Source organism: Hemibagrus wyckioides, linkage group LG03 (assembly GCF_019097595.1).
Source record: "Hemibagrus wyckioides isolate EC202008001 linkage group LG03, SWU_Hwy_1.0, whole genome shotgun sequence".
In the NCBI taxonomy this organism is placed as follows: Eukaryota; Metazoa; Chordata; class Actinopteri; order Siluriformes; family Bagridae; genus Hemibagrus; species Hemibagrus wyckioides.
The window spans coordinates 11,898,201-11,918,656 of record NC_080712.1 but is presented as its reverse complement, the minus strand read 5'-3'; the positions used below and the strand labels follow the sequence as shown (position 1 = coordinate 11,918,656).

The window sequence follows — 20,456 nt, the reverse complement described above, 5'->3', positions numbered from 1 at the left end:
TCTATTCAGGCTGTTTACTGGAGCAAGGATGTCCCAAAGACAAAACACACTTCTAGTTATTCAGGTTTAGCTTAAAACCATTAAGTTTGAGCAACCAGTTAAACAGGCTTTCCATTGGGACCACAGCACAAAAGTTGAACAGGCTAGGAACACAATGAGAAATGCAATGGCTGTGGTAATAGAGGTTAGTGAATTCCATCACAGTAACACTGTCTGAATCTACAGACTATGCTGAACTGACCCCTCACGGTCACTGGTCACCAGTTGAACCAGCAATCTAGAGAGCAGTGGACATGCAAAGATAAAAAAAAAAAAAAAAAAAAAATGGTTAAAGCTTTAATATGCTTCCCAGTATGGCTAGTGAAAAAGACAAACCTTGTTCACACAGCATGTATAAGGCACTCCGCAGGCCAGAGGTCCAGGGGCCGAGCAGTTGTGGTACATGTTTACCTTCCACTCACTCCAATCTGTCCCGCCACAGCATTTGAACTAGAGGTGAAAAAAAAGAATAAGAATAAATAAATCACACTTTTCATCATAAATCCATATATGAAATCGAACCCTGAGCTCATAATTTTGATGATAAACACTAGGAAACTTTGAGATGGTAAATGTTACAAGACGGTTGAGTGTTTCTCTTTAAATCCCTGTGCTGCTGCAATGCTGTTCTGTGTTCCAGGGTTAGATGTTGCAGAGAACAGATCCAACTCAACACTTCATTGTCAGATTGTCTGAGTGAAATGAACCTGGGTCAACAAGGTATGATATATGAATGGTGAAATGAATTATCTCTGCTACTTTGTATTCATTTATTGCACCAAAGTTTTCAGGGGGAAGTAAATGAATAAATATTAGCTCTCTGTTTCCCCTCTCTCTCTCATTGCCTAGAGCATCGCAATTCATATGCCAGTCCCTCATCTCATTCGAACAGAATATATTTGGAGGCAATTATTTAAGCAATCACTAGATCCTGTCCAGCTAAACACAAGACTCTGTTGTGGCACATGGGTGACAAATTAATAAAAATGAACATCAGCAGCAACACTAATACTACTATGTGTTTCAATACAAAAGTACTACTATTGCAACGACTACTGCAACCACCACCACCACCAATGTCGTCACTGTCGTTGTCATCATCGTTGTCATCGTCGTCACCATCATCGTCCTCATCATCACCATCGCCATCATCATCATCATCGTCATAGACGTCATTGTCATCATTGTCATCTTCATCATCATGATCTTCGTAGACTTCATTGTCATCATTATCGGCGTCGTCATCACCGTTGCCGTTGTAGACGTCATTGTCATCATCGTCGGCGTCATCATTGTCATCTCCATGATCATCGTCATCATAATCATCCTCGTAGATTGTCATTGTCATCATCGGCGTCGTCACCATCACTGTCATCGTCGTCATCATAGTCGGCGTCATCACCATTGTCATCATCATCAGAGGCAGAGGAAGAAGTTTTGGAAGGAAAACTTTGGAAGGAAGGACTTCGTTCCAACTGGACAATAATTGTCCAACTGTGCTTCTAAAAGACATTTGGTAAAACACTTCAGGACATGCTGCCTTTGAAAACCAACAACTCTGGGGTGATAACAGTAACCTTGCTTCAGGAGTTAATAGTAGCCTCGTACTTGACAACATCACACCACTGCATCATTGATTATTTTCCTCATCAGACTTTAATCTGCTTTACTCCGTCTGCAAAAGGAGTTCTCTCTTCTTATATTTGATGTTATACCAGCTACAAGCAGTTGATCTCTTGATCTCATTTACTCTCGCTCAAAAAAAAAAAGAAAAAGAAAAAGCAGCTTCTCAAGTTACAGAGAAACCATAAAACTGTCCTCTCTCTCCTGAAAGACTTTCCACTGTCTTGAAACATTTAGGAACAGTTGTACCTTTGACGGTTACTAAGTGCTGACACTGGAGATCACCTTCTATTAAAGCTAAATAAACACCTCACAGAACACACAATGCAAATAATTACAGTGAACAAGTTGTTACTATAGCAACACAATGATAGTAGATGTGCCTTGCTGCTAAAACTACAGTCAGTGCTTCTGTTGCAGAAAACTTTCGGACCAATCAGATTTGAGATTTTGAAACACCACTGTGATTGTAAAATGATTACATCCTAATATTTACGTATTCAAAAAAAACTAAATTTAAAAAGATATTAATCATTTACAATATGGAAGACAGTGTTAAAGTACTGACTTTGACAAGAAAAATACAAAAGAACTGTAATGTAATTTTACACTATAACCTCAATAGTCATATGGCACAGCCTTACTTAACATACACAATTCCAAAAGCTCCGATTGCCTTCAACTGCTACTCACAGTTACGTGCTTATAAGTTGAGGTCATGAGGTGATGCCCAGGGAGGACTGATATTTACTTTTTTGGCAGTGGTTTCAAAACTGGTGAGTAACGTCATACCACAACACAATCTGACTCTAAAGAATATGTAAAAACTCTGAATCATTGACAAGAGAAATGGCACTGCAATGTTTGTGTGTGTGTGTGTGTGTGTGTGTGTGTGTGTGTGTGTGTGTGTGTGTGTGTAGGGGGAGGGTTGTATTTGAAAGGAGCTCAGACAGGTGGAAATGCCAAAAGGCTTACGCTTAATTTGAAGCCCTTTAAAAAAGGACAAGTGTGCATAATGTGACTGTTGACAGGCATCAGACATGAGCCTGAGAGGCAATGATTACACAAACCACTGGCAACTACTCGATGCCTTTTCAGGAAATTCTGAAATAATAAATCTCTATTTATTCGAGCAAGGCTTACTACCTTTGCATAAATATCACAGCAATTACAACAACCACACTGGTGCATACAGATTCATAAACTCAGGTAGTGAACAGACAAAAGTGTTAGAGTTTTGATAGAGATCTAAAATTTCAAAAACAATTCTCAGCCTGTAAATGTGGCAGATTGTTGATTAATTAAATGGCAGCATTTAATTTCATTTACAGTCAGCTAGAGAAGGCTTCCCAAACCTCTAGGGCTTCATGATGACATTTCACGGAAATCATTCTGATGGAAAAGGTAATAGCACATTTCATTCGATTTTAAAAGTATACCTTACTCTTTCTTTAGTATTTTTTCCCCCTACTATTTTTTCCTTAAAATGGTCTTGACCCATTCCCAGCCATTTAGCATATGACTGCTACCTACCAGGGAGGGCAATCACATGCTTTCTCAGTAACACATGAAAACAGGATACAGCATGCTTTCAAGCTGTGTCACAAAGCAGCATCACACACTCAGAGGAAAGCTCAATCTGTCCCCACTTCCACATACATGATCTCGGAGACTTCTATAATTGGCACAATTTCACTGTGAAATTACAGGAAAAGGAAATTTTATGCTCTTTTGGACTCCATGGATGGCTGAAACATTGCAAAGATTGAAAATAAAGTTTAATATATTGTATTAAAATTAAACATGTAATAGTATGGGGTTCCTCTGTCAAATAAAAATGTTGGAATCAGCCTTCAGGATTAACAGGCAGGTATCCCAGAGTAATCATGGCTTTCTAGCTGGTGAACATCTAAAGCAAGGGTCTTCAATCTTATCTGCAAAGGGCAGGTGTGACTGCAGGCTTTCAATCCTACCAAGCAGGACCTGATCTCCCTTGTTAAATCAGTTCATCTTAGTCTCCAATCAGCTATCAAGTTGTGCCTCCAGTTGGCTGTAATCAAGGCCTGCAGCCATACTGGCCTGTTGTGAAGAAGATTGAAGACACCTGATCTAAAGGAATAGGTATTGTCAAAAAAAAACCCTGCAGTCTGGAGAGAGCATTTACTGTAACCTACATTGTAGACAACTGCAGGACCCAAGCAGCACTGTCCACATCTTTATATTTGGTATTAGTGCACTGCTTCCCATATGGTAAAGCAACTGTATCCGATACTAACTTAAGTAGACCTATTGCACAATGAATCAATCTTACAGCATATATATATATATATATATATATATATATATATATATATATATATATATATATATATATATATATATATATATATATATAAAACCAAATATAAATTCAAATACATTCACCAATGGCTCTTAATTCAGAATATTTTGCAGACAGGAAAATGGAAAATAATATATAGAAAATAAAACAAGACTTTATTCAGTGCATCTAAAAATCCATTAAAATCAATTTTGGACTCTCTCCAGGCTCTTACCTTCCTTTGAACAAAGTCCATGATGTTTTTGAAGTCCAGATCATCGTAGTAATTCACCATGCCTTTACGGACATTTTTGTTAAGAAGATCCACTGTCTGAGATACGGAGAGAAAATTAAACCAAACTGCACACTGAGATAATGAAAACATTGACATTTCCAGTCCAACCTCTTCTACTATTACAAGCAGGCATGACTTTGTTTACTGCTCTCATAAAGCTGAATGTCAGTCTTTAAAGATGGTAAAGGTAAAACCAATTACCTTTTTTTATACACGCACTTCTGAAGCCATTAAACTTTGAAATCAAAATAGACCAACATTTTGCTATGGTTGATGATGTTTCATGAATGAATAAGGACAGTGATTGGCTGATACAGTAGCAGTCTTTGGAGTAAATGTAAAACAAAATCATATTGTACATGAATCAGGCATAACATTATGACCATTATAACATTATTATGAACATTATAGGTGAAGTGAATAAGGCTGAATATCTCCTCATCATGGCAAGGGCCAAATTGTCATGGCTAGACAACTGGATCAGAGATCTCCAAAACTTGGATCTCCAAAACTGCAGCTCTTGTGGTGTATTCCCAGTCTGCAGTGGTCAGTATCTATCAAAAGTATCCTTCAAGTCATTTAAGTCCTCTAAGTATCCTTTAAGTTCTGTAAGTTGGGCCCATGAAGGCTTCACCTTGCAACTTACAGGACTTAAAGGATCTGCTGTGAACACCTTGGTGCCAGATAACACAGCACACCTTCAGGGATCTAGTTGAGTCCATGCCTCGATAGGTCAGGGCTGTTTTGGCAGGTAAAGGGGACCAACACATTATTAGGCAGGTGGACAAAATGTTGTCTGATCAGTGTACAAGGCCATAAAAAATGCTCATATGCCCAATTTATTTTCAGTTCAAGTTCTCAGGGTAGTCTATCATTCTATAACCTATGATGACAGGATTTGTATTTTAGCTGGTTTTCACATTAAGCATGTTTGCTGCTGTCTAAATCACAGAATGTTTGTTGTTGCGATTGGTCTGGTTTCAGACACGCATGATTGGAAACTAACGATGTAAACATCAGCTAAAGCTCACGCACAGATTAGTTTATTTCCTATGCAAGTGCAGAGCATAGTACAAGTTGCATTCACAATGACAGGAACTGCAGCTTCAGAGTAAATGAACTCACACCCCCTCCGACATGTAGTCTGCTATTGTCAAAGCCCCTTTAATGTACTTAACAGACTACTCTGTGGTGTATTCTTTACTATGTAGTTTGCAAAATACTTAAATCACTGTCTATCAATGTATGGAATGTATCCATCATGTACAATTACAGTGTAGAAAGGGTTTTTCTTCTTTGCTACAAAAACAGGACTTTAAGATAGCTGTAGTACTGCACGTTTTATGTGGCGAAGTATATTTACATTTACACCATTTGGCAGACGCCCTTATCCAGAATGCCTTACATTTAATCTAATTTTATACAACTGAGCAATTAAGGGTTAAGGGCCTTGCTCAAGGGCACAGCAGTGGCAACTTGGTGGACTTCACAATCTTCCGATCATTAGTCCAACACCTTAACCACTAAGGTACCACATCCCCAAGTAGCAGAGAGATGTGGAATTTTTCAACTCCAGCAGAAACGCTTTTCGTAATAGGTGAGGTGATGGCACTTTCAACTCCATGATCATTGCAAAATCCTTGCATGATGCCGAAATAACCTTAAAAATTGCTTACATCATGATAGTTTGAAAAGGAGTATAAAAAGCAAAAGCATGAAAAGCATAGCCGTCACACACAACTTCCTCCTAAGATGATGGCACTTTCATTGAACACATTTCTAACCGATTGCACTCGAAGTGAACTGAAACTTACTCGGTTCCTGAACAGCAGTGCTACAATTCCACCCAGGAGCTCCAAGATCAGACAGATTGCCAATGTGTAGAGGAACTGAAATGAGAAACAGAGGAGGGTGAGCACAAAAATCAATAATTTACATTTTAGAACAAGAGACGTTTCAACAGCAAAAGGTAAATTGTGCCATTGCTGCGTTTCCTCAAGGAATACAGAAGAAATAAAAAGTGACAGCACTGTCAAGGGTCACAGACTTCAATTTTTTTATTTTTCCTTAGGCCTGAATCACAGTGTACGCTAATGATGTTTCTCATTCCACATGATGGAAAATCAAAGCTGTAAGAACGTATCCCTGTGAGAGAGAGAGGACAGGATGCTCAGTGCTGGATTAGCAATAAAACAAGAACTGGGGGAACAGTTATTTTAATATGTATAATATTAATAACAAATGATAAAATTTTGCAAACATTAAACGACTTAAGAAAATATTACATATAGTTTATATTAAAACTTAATTTCATTGCTTATATTCGACTTCATTTAAACAAGTTTCTAATTACTGGATTGAATTTATCGAGCTTGTTACACTGTGAAATCTCATCAGGCTGTTGTATTTTAAATTATAACTTAATATAGAATAGCGTAGAATAGCGTAGTGGTAATGTGTCTGGTGAAAAGCCCCAACATTGTGGGTTCTCAGCTCAGCTCAGCTGTGAGCACGGTATTCGATTTGATTCATGTCTTTAAAAACATCCACTCAAATCATGTCGGATTTCCGAAAACTAATTGTGTTAATGTCACTAATTCAATCAGGTGGAACTGATGTATGCAATTGAAATAAGTAAATTCGATAAACTTTTTTTCCCCCATGGCGCATCATCGAATGAAGAATGAAAGTCGTCGAGAAGCAGGAACAGACAGAGAAATAACAGTTATCGAGATGCATTTGCATTTCACACACGACCCTAACAATGACAACTAAACCAACCAATGCTCATTATCCAACTCTATTCATGCATTCTCTGCAAATATATCTGGTGCTTGACCCATAAAAATGTCAAAGGTCTGATTACTCTCACTGGCAAATGAACCGAATTTTGATAGCGGACCCCTGGTGAGTGCATGGATATGATTAGTCTAATAGCTGAGCCCCTCCAATGACATCTTAATTACTCCATTGACCTGGAAAAAACTTTTTCCCCCGAAAATTTCCATTTCCTATTCAACCACAGTTTGCCTTTAAGCTTCAAATCCATTGCTTCCACTTCAAATCCTCCATCTGCATCATATCATCCATTCTTCAGGTCACTACTCCACATCCACAGTACACCCTAAAGACCTTTGCATGCATTTCTCCAGACTCAGAAAAATAGGAAGGTCTATGAAATCTAAAAGAGGCCGATATGTTCAGGTTGGAACTTACCACTTTGAGGAGAGTCAAGTTGTCTCGCAGTGACGCCAATACACCAATGAAGGAGACGATAAACATGACGATCCCCAGCAAGACGAGGATGATGGCTGGAGCAAGGAAGATCCCCTCCAGAGTTTTGTAGCGCTGCCTCTCCACCTCAGCATAAATGCCAATGGCCAAGATGAAGCCTCCTATCAGCTGAAACAGACACATCGCCTGGGTTATTCATTCTGCTGAAAAAAAAAAACGGTGCTGTTGCCCTGTGAATTAAACCATTACACAAGAGAGCGGTGTGGCTTGGAGATTATTATTATCTGTGAAAAACACTTAACAAGGACAAACCTATATGGAGGCAAAGACATTACAAAAAAAACTAGCACTACTACTAAATACTAGTAATGATAAATGATGAGGAGAATGAAATGGATATTGAAACTGACTCCAAAAAAAAGTGTGTTAAAGGTATTAGGCCATAACAAGCTGGAAGAACAGCTTCAAATTGCCTCGGCATAGACTCTACAAGTCTCTTTTACTGCACGTGATTCTTCCAAAGGATATTCCATCAACTGGTGTTTGGATGATTGTGTTAAAGTTCACTGTAAAGCACAGAGCTCTCAAATGTGCTGGCATAGAATTTACATTATTGAGTTCTTGTGCCCTGTGTATGAGTGTGGGGGTTATACTGGAAGTGCTTGGAAGAGGATTTTGGGTTCGAATACTATACTGGGGCAGTGGTAGCTAAAGTGGTTAAGACTCTGGGTTACTGATCGGAAGGTCAGGGTTCAAGCCACTGTTGGTCAATTGAGCAGGGCCCTTAACCCTCTCTGCTCCAGGGGTGCTGTATCATACCTGCCTCTGTGCTCTGACTTCAACTTCCTCAGGAATATGCGAAGAGAAGAATTCCACTGTGCTGTAATGTATGTGTAGAGATAACAATAAAGGCTTCTGTGGTTGCGTTTATTTGTTCTTCGTCTGCTTCCTGATCAGGGTGCCACAGTGGATCATCCGATCCGTGCATTTTGATTTAACGCAGGTTTTATGCCAGATGCCCTTCCTAAAGCAACCCTCCCATTTTTATCCGGGCGCAGGACTGACGCTGAGAGTTAACCCCTCAGTGGCTGGGTTGGTTGCCTGCTCAGGAATCGAACCACGGTGGTGAGTGTGTGGGATCCTCCCGCTGGACCACCAGGGGTCGTTTATTATTTGCATTTTCATTTACACAAACATACAATGTACGCCAAATTTCAAATTGAAAAGCAAAGTTCATTTGCAATGGCATTTCCCATGTCTTCCAAATTATGATCCTGTCATATCCAAACCAAAAGCAATTACCCTGTTTGCTATTTCACTTCATCTGTGTCTTGTATGGAGCCTGCCAAAATTCTAATAGAATCGCAAATCACTTTGCATTAGCATTTCTGATGCGTTGTGCAGAAACCTGTCGGCCACCTTTGGGGTTGGGAGTATACCGGAGGCATCTTTGTGTTTGGATGCGATGTCAGTCACAGTCACAAGAAAGAAAATGTGCTGAACAGGTGATTGTGCTGATGAGAAATAACTTTTGTTATTTGAATGAAAAATATTCTTGATATATATTTGAATCGATTGTTCAAGAATCAGAAACGATGGTTTGGTTTTTACATTTTTGTATATGATACCTCAAAATCAAATTAAACTAATAACTTTTGTATAAATATTCTTTTTTGTCTTGTTTTAAGGGACAAATAAAACATTTTTTAAGCACAAATTGTGCAAAAAATGGGGGGTAATTGTATCTATTATAAATCTAGCCAAACCGTTTAAGTGTCCTTACAAAAGTGCAGTGCCAAAATAAATAATAATAATAATAATAATAATAATAATAATAATAAAGAAGTTCAAATTAACATCCTTTTGAATTTAACAATAAAATCTACTGGATAGTATCTGTGTAAATGTTTGTCCTGTGTAAAAGAAAATATTTGTTTGGTCCAGATTGTAAATCCTTTACCACTTTAAATGTAATGTATAATGTAATGTTTATTATACTAATCTATATCATTTGTAGTGTAATCGTTTTATTAATATTAATATCAAATCATTTTATTTGTATAGCGCTTTTAACAATGGACATTGTCTCAATCTCAAAGCAGCTTTACAGAAACATGATAAAAAGTTTATAATTATTAAGTTAAGATTATTCCTTAACATTTATGTCAGAAACAGAAAGCGGTGTTCAGCACATTTTTCTTCCCGGCCATCGACCACAAGTCGCTTCCAAACATGGACTGTAACTGACGTCAATTCCAAACACAAACACACCCCATGGTACAGTCTCACCCCTGCACTGATTGACAGGTTTCTCAGATATGCAAAGAGATTTGCGGTTCTGTTGCGAATTTTGGTAAGACCCGACACTGAGGAAGTGAAACAGGTTCATAACTCGTAAGTCACGGGAAACACAAATGCACACGGACTTTGCTTTTCTGCTTGAAATTTGCCAGATGTTGTACACTCGTGTGAACAAAACACACACGATTTGCATTTTTATTTCAATTAAGCCACAATTAATTTGTCCACAAACACCAACGGCAGTTAATACACTTTATGATTCTTTTGCATAGAATGTTTTTCCAGGAAATTATTCCATATTATAGCCTGGCAGATTTTATACTCTTATTTGTGTATGGTTAACAGAACACGTATACAGTACAGCTATTAATGTATACATGCGAGAGAAAATCTGCTACATAACAGGTCATAGGTCATATATAACCATCCTAAATCTCCTATGAATGCTCATTTCTGTTTCTGCGTGAAAGCTGGTATCAAAATGACAGCCAAATTAAACATCTCTTGGTTTTTCTAACTACTGGTTATCTGTACAAATAATCACAGCTGTGTGTATAGACCCGACGTATCAATTATAATTTAATAGCTTTGGTATAAAATTAAATATTAGGCCTGCAAACCATATGCAAGATTAATAAAATCATTAAACAAATGCATCTCTCTAAGGTCTATCCGGCTTGCTCACTGAGCATCTAAACCCACACACAGATATCTATAAAACTGCTAATGCTTATTGTTAAAAGCTCCATAAAAATAAAATCGAAATTAAAAATAGGTCAAAGATCAAAGTATATCCCGGACATCTACAGAAAGCAGTAGTATTATGCGTGATGCTGAGTTGTTAATGTTATTCTGCATGTTTAATTTAGTGTGTAGTCACTCTACAGGCTACACATGACTGCCATCAAATTCGGAAATGTGCTTCTACAATCTCCGAGTCGACACGGAGCGCGACGGAAATTACTTAATGGTTTAATAAAATAATTAGCGACATAATGGGGTGTGGATAATTACAAAACCCCTCTCGTGCCAAATCGAGTTTTGTCCGACACAAGTGAGGCTAATGGTCTTACACACGCATGGGAATCTTTTCCCCTTAACACTACCAGCATTAAAAAATAAAGCAAGGTAGAAAACTCACACTTAGCCTCAGGTTCATCTTAATCCCTAAAATAATTCATTCAGTATATTAATTATCTGTAATAATAACATCATCATCTCATCTGGCAACATCTAACTTAATGTTTTTTTAACAGAAATGCATTAGAGTGGCAGCTCAGGCTGTATCATAAGCTCCGTTTACAGAGAGAGAGAGAGAGAGATCTCGGACAGAGAAACGATATCTTGCAGGGATTTAAGAAGAGTCTGCTTCCTAAATCCCTACAAAAGCCTGCTTGAAAACATCAGCAGAGTTATGGTTTTGCAGGATGTCCGTCACGTTTGAAAATAAGCTGTCCAAATCCAGTCCTGGAGAGCGGCATACGACAAAGTACGACGACATCCCTGCTAAAAGTCAAGTGATTTACCTCAGAAAGTAATTACTAGTTAATTACCAACTTTAGAGGGTGAATTAGAGAAGGGAAATGATCAGGCTGTGCTGGACTCTGACCCTATAGGACTGAAACTGATTTGGCATCCCGGATTTAATGCTCTTTCTTGTTTTTAAAGTGAAGTACAGATATTTTAACCGATATTATTTCAGCAATGCTGGCTGACAAGGTTTATATTAATGCGCTTTTAGAGTAACGGCTCATTTGCAGGGACTTGTAAGGCAGATGTACTGCATAACCCGATGTAATATAGTAGACAGATGTTTTAAAATAGAATTGTTGACATAGTGAAGTTTTCTGTAAGGACATGTTTATTAAACAGTAATGAAGCAGTCAGCATTCCGTAAGTCAGCTTGTTTTCTGCCAAGGGACACTGTGTTTAATGCATAAACCTTGATGTGGGAGTGTGTTAGTCAAAAGGAATTTATTTAAATTTATGGAAGGGGTCTGAGCTGTCCAAGTCAAGGTGCTTTGCAAAGCTTTCCAGCACGTGAAATGCCATAGAGTCTTTATTGTCATTGTAGTAAGAGAAGTGTATACATTCTTGTTTAAATATAAAGTCTTCTCAAGCTGTGTTTTTGGAAAGAGAAATATTGTGTGTGTGTGTGTGTGTGTGTATGAGAGTGAGAGAGAAAGAGAGAGAGAGACAGACAGACAGACAGAGAAAGAGACAGACAGACAGACAGACAGAGAGATGATGGATCTCTGAGATTATGGATCAAACAGATAAAATTAGCAGAGCTGATAAATGGGTTTATCCAGTTTTTCTGAACATGAATCATGGCAACAAATTTTTTAGCAGATCCTCAGTTGCAGCTAAACACACACATTTAAATAAAATGACAGCAGGCACTGAAGGCAGCTCACTGTGCTGGAGACACAGCTACAGGGCCAGAAACAGTAGGTCAGAAAGAGAAGAGTTTCCATAACTACACAAACAGAATGTTTAAAGACAAATGGAGAGTAAAGTACATGTTCATTCACTCAAAACTGCTGCCTTTCCAAAGTACCATGAAGCACCACTACAAAACAAAACAAAAAAAAACGCAATCACTTCAGATGAACTAACTGCTAATGGATATGCATTAAGAGCTCGCTTTTAGATCCTAATCCTTGATTAACAAATTAAGCAACTAATGAATACTGAAGTAAGAAAATATAAACCTTCGCATTAACCTGCAAGTCAAATATTTTCAAATGACACACTGATAACCATCTCCAGTGTTTCTCTCGACTTAAACCTGCTCAGGCAGAGCTTAGAACTATTTCCATTAACACTTGGCATAACTGAACTTCACCCCAGGAAATGCCCTCTGTGTCTTGAGGCCAATTGGATAATTGCTTTTTATCGAAGCCAAATTAAACAAGGTGCAGAGAGTTGGCATGACTGTGTGCCAGTGGTGACCTTTTTACAAATCCAGAGGAGAAGGAATGATCATTCATCAACGGTGACAACGAGTGGACAGCGCTCTGCCTGTATTAGTGGAATAGAGACAGAAAACAATCCAGACGCAATAAATCAGAGCTGCACAGAGATAAGCCTTTATATCTGCACAGGCCATGTGTGTCTAGAAATGATGGAGGAGACAACCGAGAACTAAAAATAAATATATCATATGTAATATGTAAATAATATTATATATATATATATATATATATATATATATATATATATATATATATATATATATATATATATATATATATATATATATATATATATATATATGTATGTATGTATGTATGTATGTATGTATGTATGTATGTAGAGAGAGAGAGAGAGATAAAACATATACACACACAAACACACAAGGTTCTAAAGTGTATATTCCTAGAAGCATGCAAAACAGATGCAAAACAAATTACCACCCCAGAAATTGTCCTAGACCTTCATAATATAGTAAAAGTAAAATACATACACATTGGCATATACAGTGGAACCTCGACATATGAATGTTGTTGTTTAGAGGTTATGAGTCAGAGCGGTCTGAGAGTCAAGGTGCACCGCAAAGTTTTCTAGCCTGTGAAAGTCTGCAAGAAAGAGAGGTTTACTTTCTCAAGCTGTGTTTTGAGAGAGAGAGAGAGAGAGAGAGAGAGAAAGAGAGAGAAAGAAAGAGAGAGAGAAAGAGAGAAAGAGAGAGAGAGAGAGAGAGAGAGAAAGAGAGAGAGAGAGAGAAAGAAAGAAAGAGAGAGAGAGAAAGAAAGAGAGAGAGAGAAAGAAAGAGAGAGAGAGAAAGAAAGAGAGAGAGAGAGAGAGAAAGAAAGAGAGAGAGATAAAGAAAGAGAGAGAGAGAGAGATAAAGAAAGAGAGAGAGAGAGAGATAAAGAAAGAGAGAGAGAGAGAGATAAAGAAAGAGAGAGAGAGAGAGATAAAGAAAGAGAGAAAGAAAGAAAGAGAGAAAGAAAGAAAGAAAGAAAGAAAGAAAGAAAGAAAGAAAGAAAGAAAGAAAGAAAGAAAGAAGTGTGCAGTAAAAAAAAAGTGAAGTAAATAAAGTTAATGATCCTGTGATCAGTTCACGTGTAATATAAAAGGCTGGCATGTTTCAGCCACATTGTTTAGTCAGCACTGTAATGCACTATAATAGTTGAACCACAGTCTCAGCTGCCTTTAGGACATCCTGTTTACATTATCAGCAGAATATGTTAAAGTGTGTACAGTTCTCCGTGTGACAGGAAACAGGGACACCGTGCTGTTCCAGACATTAGAAACTAGCACTGTGTAGTAGCCTTATGTCTGGGTATGCCCTTAGAGTTCATACTGTGAATTTACCATAAACATCATGAACCAAAATTATTATAAGAACTGGACTCAACTAAAGATGACCAGCCCAGAAACAATCTACACGCTGTTCGTATCATGTCCAGTGTTGGTCAATGAGTGGAAATAAAGCATTTTAGTGCTGTCAGTTCACTGACTCCTTCCGTCCACTTCCATCCATTGATAAACAACTACATTAAGTGGTAAGATTTATTGAATTATTTCAGAAAGCACTAACACTGCAAAACATCAGGCATTAAAAAGTTCACGTTTATTTAAAGCAACATTACAAAAAGGCTACTTTAGTGTATTAGCTTGTGATAAAACAGCAATGGATATCTTGATCTTTATGGTCTGCTGTTTGGGACGACTTCCTGTTAAGCTACCATGCTGATGGTCAGTGAGTGGAGAAGCGAAACAAACAAAATCTGCTAAATCTGCCAGTGCCTCACAAATGCCGGAAACATATCACTGATTTCACCGATTTCACTGATTTAAAAAGACAAAAAGATGAAAACGAAAAGCAACACACACAGCAAAGTCTCATCACATTCAGACAGCCTTTTACAATTCGTCCATCCATATTCTGTACCGCTTATACTACACATTGGGTCTCAGAAAACAAAGTGGAGGACACTTTAGACGGGGTGCCAACATACTGCAGGGTACACTCTCACAGACACACACACACACACTCACACAGACAAAGACACAGACACAATCACACACACTCTCACACAGAGCCAGACATACACACTCACACAGAGACAGACATACACACATACACACTCACTCACACACAGACACTCACACACTCTCACTCACTCACACAGACACACACAGTGGATAATTTAAAGATGCCATCTACCTTCAAAGCATGTATTTGGACTTAGAGAGGAAACCAGTCCACCCAGAGGAAACCCCCAAAGCATCAGGACCCCACTCCTGGTTCAATCAGGCCTACGGAAATCATTTATATTTGGCATTTTGGCAGACGCTCTAATCCAGAGTGACGTACTAAAGTGTTTTGAAGTCTCCATCAATGAATACATCAAGAATCATTATTTGGGAAGTTCATTGCTGCCCTTACTTACAAAGACACATGGAGTTCCCAGGTTTTAAGCATGTTTAACCTTTTTAGACACAGTTTTTGATTTGCATCTGCTAATTTGACAACACACCGGGTCATCATCACATTTCATTTATTGGCCCTTTTATGATGTGGAATGTTTTAATAAACTGAAAACTGCAACCTAAGGCACATATTCAAGGCATTTGCTGTATTGACAAATGTATGGAGACTCCACTGCATCTTATCAAATCTTATTTTTTATATCATTAGATATATACTGTTTACACTTTTTTCCACTCAGTTACATGTCCATAATCTAGGAAAATGCTTTCATATAGAATCTGAAAGAGAAAACACTAGAGCAGTAGGTATTACACTGAAAAGCACTACCAGCGATCATTACATTCAGGGTCGAGACACTCCTTTCAATTTCTTCTTTTGATGATTTGGAACAAATGGAAGCTTCGAAGTGCATCAAAGTGTTCAAAGGAGAGAACACAGAGCCTAAAACACAAACTTTCCCATTTGCTCTGCATCCATCATATATATCACACACATTACACTGCCTTGTAAAGTCAGGTGTTCTGGGGACGACACAAGAGGACAACATCTGTGGGATGAGAGAAAGGATCGTATGTCGTATAAAAAGCAGGGCTTTCACATTTTATCTCACTTGATCCCTGGAAGATATTGGAAGGTAAGATCACTGGATTTAAAGGAGGCCCTGGATTTAATCTGGATCAGCCATGAGATTTCCTGTGGAACTGATCAGGAGTAATCATATCCCCCCTGCGTTGCATATTTTCTATTATTTCATGTTGATAGTGTGGTTTAGTCCATTGCATTCCTGTAAAATTCTCTGCTTCGTTGTGCTTACCAGCACCTATATATTATTGTTCAGCAAGAGAAGAAGAAAAAAACATTGGTGATTTCCAGCCTGGAGAGGCTAGTGGTCTGCCAGGTAACAAATAATTGCAAAAACATATATTCTTCTTATCGCAGGTGTTTGGGCTACTGATATATCAACACTTGTGCTGATATACTGTAATGAAGACATTTCAATTAGTTGCATTACTCTGGTATCATATCTAATAAAGGGACTTAAGATATTTCTAGCAGCGTATCTCACTTTTAAAAGACCACACCATCTATCCATTTTCTGAACCTGGAGCCTATCCCAGGGGACTCTGGAGGAGACCCTCGACTGGGTGCCAACAAACTGCAAGGCACAATCGCACACAAGCACACACACTACAGACGGCATACGTCTTTGGACTGGAAGAGGAAAACGGATTATCTTGAGGAAACCTTTGTAGCACAGGAAGAACACGCAGGACTTCTCACACCTATGACAGAGGTGGGAAATGAACCCCCATGGCAACCATGCTAACAACTAAGAGGCGAGAAACAAACCCATATGAGGCAAACATGCTAAGCACTAAGCCACCATATGCGAATATATTCTGTGAATATTCTTCAATATTTCAGTGCCACAGAAAGTGGTAGTAGAGACTGTTTTATAAAATTGTGCTGTTAGGTTCAATGATTATCATTCAATCATTTTATTTCAAACCCCTTGCCATTTCCGTTCTCGCACAAACGTAATTCTTAGCATGCTTTTTTCACCCCAGTGTTTTCCCATTTAAATGCTGTCGATTCCCATCCACCACCAGCTAGTCCTGTCCCATCCCACAACAGCTACTAAGCTGTGAGAGTGAAAGCTAACACGAGCATCCTCTGAGACTTGTGAAGCCAGGTAATCTTTACAAACTGGTGAACATATTTGAGAATGAATTCTTCCATATACATGAGCTAACAGATGCCCGAGTCAATGGGGGGAGAAGTGTGCAATTCCTCCTACCGAAACGGCAGGTCCAATTAAGCGCTCTTGGATTCCCAGTCACAGATGGCTGGGACACCATCAAGATTCAAAGTAATAATCTCCTGATAATAGAGTGACTACTTAAACTGTTAAACCACCACGAATCTTGGCATGCTATTCTTAATATTTTTTAACCACACTGCAGTCTGGCCTTTCTTCCTGGATGCTTGTGGGGTTTATCTTATGGCTTAGTTGTTTGAATTCTGCTGAAAGGGTCAGTAGGGTGATGGGTATGGATCATTAGAGTAGTTGCTAGTTTACATCATCTTTGGCATCCATCAGTCTCAAAAGGCCACGGATCTGTGTATAGAAAGTGTGGCACTGTAACAGGTGACCCTACAACAGCTTCTGCTCTGGCTTCTGTACTGAGTTGAACCAGCTACATTTGAAGAATCCTGGCTGGTCTTCCACCAAGTAAGCGTTTCATTAGCAGCTCACCTCAGCTCGGCTTCTCCTTGTTGTACGCTTTTGCTTACATGATTGATGTACACGATTGCTTATTAGCTCCTTCCACTTTACAACATCCAGTGAATTCATAACTTAGTCACAAGCAGTTTTAAAGTGGAGGTGGGGCAGCCATCATGCTGGAAGCCAGTTCACCTGGGTGTAAGACTGAAAGGGAGTAAGGCCCTTAATATTGGTGCCACTGACACCAATAATAAGTGGAAAGGGCAGAGTCTCCAATCTTGCTGGGTATATAGAGTCCAAGAAATTAAGTAGGTAAACTTGTGTACCACTTCAGGTACATGGCTACTAATGGAAGTGTAAGAAAACATATTTTAAGGTCACTATAGAATCTACTGTAACATACATTTCTCTACTTCCGAGTCCCCTGGTTTGCTTCAGTGAATTCACAACAGAAGTAACTGGTGGTTCAATGCCCTGGACCATGACATTTGACTAAAGGAATGAACACGGCCAGCAACAATGCAAAGATACTTCAAGTAATTGCTGGATTTGTATTAAGGGCTCTTAAAAAAAAAAAAAAACATTCCTCACCGTTACACCACACCCATTAGACTGAAGTGCTGACACAAGGTAAGTTGAGTCCATGGAATCATGCTGTTGATGCCAAAATCTGATCCTACAATCTGTAGGTTACTGCAGTTAATTCGGTAGTGTTTTTTAACCTCTGTTTTCAACTGTCCAGTTTTAATGAGCCTGTGTCCAGTCAGATTCCAGTTCTTGGCTGAAGAGAGATGAACCTGATAAGGTCTTGTAGCTCATCCATCTCAGGATTTGACATATTACATTCTAAAAGAGTTACCATAGCCTTCCTGCCAGCTTAAACTAGTCTGGCTATTCTCCACTGACCTCCTGCATCAACAAGTCATTTCTACTGCAGAAACACTGCTCACTGGAGGGTTTTTGCATCATTCTGTGTAAACTCTAAAAAACTCCTGTGCATGAAAATGCCAGGAAATCATCAGTGTCTGAAATATTCACCAGCAATGCCATGGTCAGAATCACTGAGCTCACATTTCCCCCCATTCTTTTGTTTGATGGGAACATTACATGAAGCTCTTGACCTGTATCTGCATGATTTCTTGCACTGCGCCGTGGCCACATGGCTGATTGGATATTTGCATGTATAAGCAGGGGTACAGGTGTTCAGAATACAGTGGCCAGTGAGAGGATATATACCGTATATTAAAATTTCACGATCTCAGTAATTGTGAACAGATGTTCCTTCATGGCCAGTAACAAAATGGTTGAACAGTACAATTTACACTAATTAAATAATTAAAAACATTTGCATTTGCATCTATTAAAATTTCTTTCTAAAAATGATATAAATGACCTCAAATAATTAGCAAATACTACATGTAGAAGCCATACTGTTAAATTATTTTTGAAGTAGATTTGCAGTAAAATTTGCTGTGATTAATGTGATAATTACATCTTAGACAATTCATATTTTTTATTTCATAGGTATGTCATCATGTGTTCATGAAAATGAAAATAACTTTTTTATTTCAGTCTGCATTTTCTATCCACAATATTGTGTTCTAGGTGCTACCAAAAAAACATCTCTGGCAGGCCTATTCAAAAAACATGAAGTACATGCCAGTAATTTTAAGATATTTTTAATAAATTAAGAGATCCCACCTACATACACCAACTATTATGGACCATAGAATCATTCAGATTTTAGTAAAAAAAACAACAAATAGGTTTACACACAAATCCTGACAGCACAAACAGCATTCCTTGGTTTATATTTATAAAATCTCCTGATGAATTTTAATGCATGACAAGTAATTGTGCTAATAGCAGTCAGGGTCTTGCTCTGAGATTAACTACACATGAACTGGGACATTTAGGGAGATCGAGATATTTCATATTTCTGATGTCAGTTTGTTGTTCCGACTCAATAGTGCACTAAAAAAAAGTACAGTTTTTGGAGTCGGTTCTGTAGTTGTGTCCCAAATGACATACTGCACACTCTGCACAAATGTATAAAGCGCTTTCCTATTGCATGGCAACTGATGTCAAACCCGACATATTAATACATGCACTGTGTATTCTGACACCTTTCTATCAGAACCAGCATTAACTTCTTCAGCAATTTGAGCAACAGTAGCTGGTCTGTTAGATCGGATCACACGGGCCAGCCTTCACTTCCCACGTGCATCAGTGAGCCTTGGCCGTCCATGACCCTGTCGCCGGATCACCACTGTTCCTTTCTTGGACCACTTTTGATAGATACTGACCACTGCAGACCGGGAACACCCCACAAGAGCTGCAGTTTTGGAGATGCTCTGATCCAGTCGTCTAGCCATCACAATTAGGCCCTTGTCAAACTCACTCAAATCCTTACGCTTGTCCATTTTTCCTGCTTCTAACACATCAACTTTGAGGACAAAATGTTCACTTGCTGCCTAATATATCCCACCCACTAACAGGTGCCATGATGAGGAGATCATCAGTGTTATTCAATTCACCTGTCAGTGCTCATAATGTTATGTCTGATTGGTGTATTATACAATGCTGAATACAGTGAATTTTAAAAAATAGTGTGATGGTTGTTTTTGTCTCCTAATGCTGCACCTTATCTTACCTCAAAATAAAATGCAAAAGTGCCAGTCTGACTTTATTTAACTATGCAAGCAACGTAGCACTAATGACATGCCAGCAATAAGAGCTGCCTTTAAGCAAATTTGGAGTGTGTGAACTTGCCACCCTCACACCTGCTGGTTTAATGAAGCCCATTCACATTTGTACGTGAGCAAAAAAGAAAGTAATGCGTTTTGGCAGTTGAGTCATTTTCACATTGACCCTCACCCAAACCTCTGAGAATCATGAGGCCTGAGGTGGAAGTAGTGTGAAAAAGCTGGACCTGTTCATAAACCCCGACAAAAACTAAATGAAAGCAGAGAGA

General features: G+C 38.6%; 1 protein-coding gene across 1 annotated transcript in view; it reads right to left on the bottom strand.

Moving 5' to 3' along the window:
• Positions 1 to 20,456, bottom strand: part of tspan15 (tetraspanin 15) — a 38,532-nt gene that overhangs the window by 15,445 nt on the left and 2,631 nt on the right. The window contains exons 2-5 of the mRNA XM_058385840.1: positions 7,494 to 7,679; positions 6,092 to 6,166; positions 4,218 to 4,313; positions 376 to 489 (exon numbers count right to left, since the gene is read on the bottom strand). Of these exons, the coding sequence (XP_058241823.1) occupies positions 376 to 489; positions 4,218 to 4,313; positions 6,092 to 6,166; positions 7,494 to 7,679 (471 nt within the window). The remainder of the gene's footprint in view (positions 1 to 375; positions 490 to 4,217; positions 4,314 to 6,091; positions 6,167 to 7,493; positions 7,680 to 20,456) is intronic.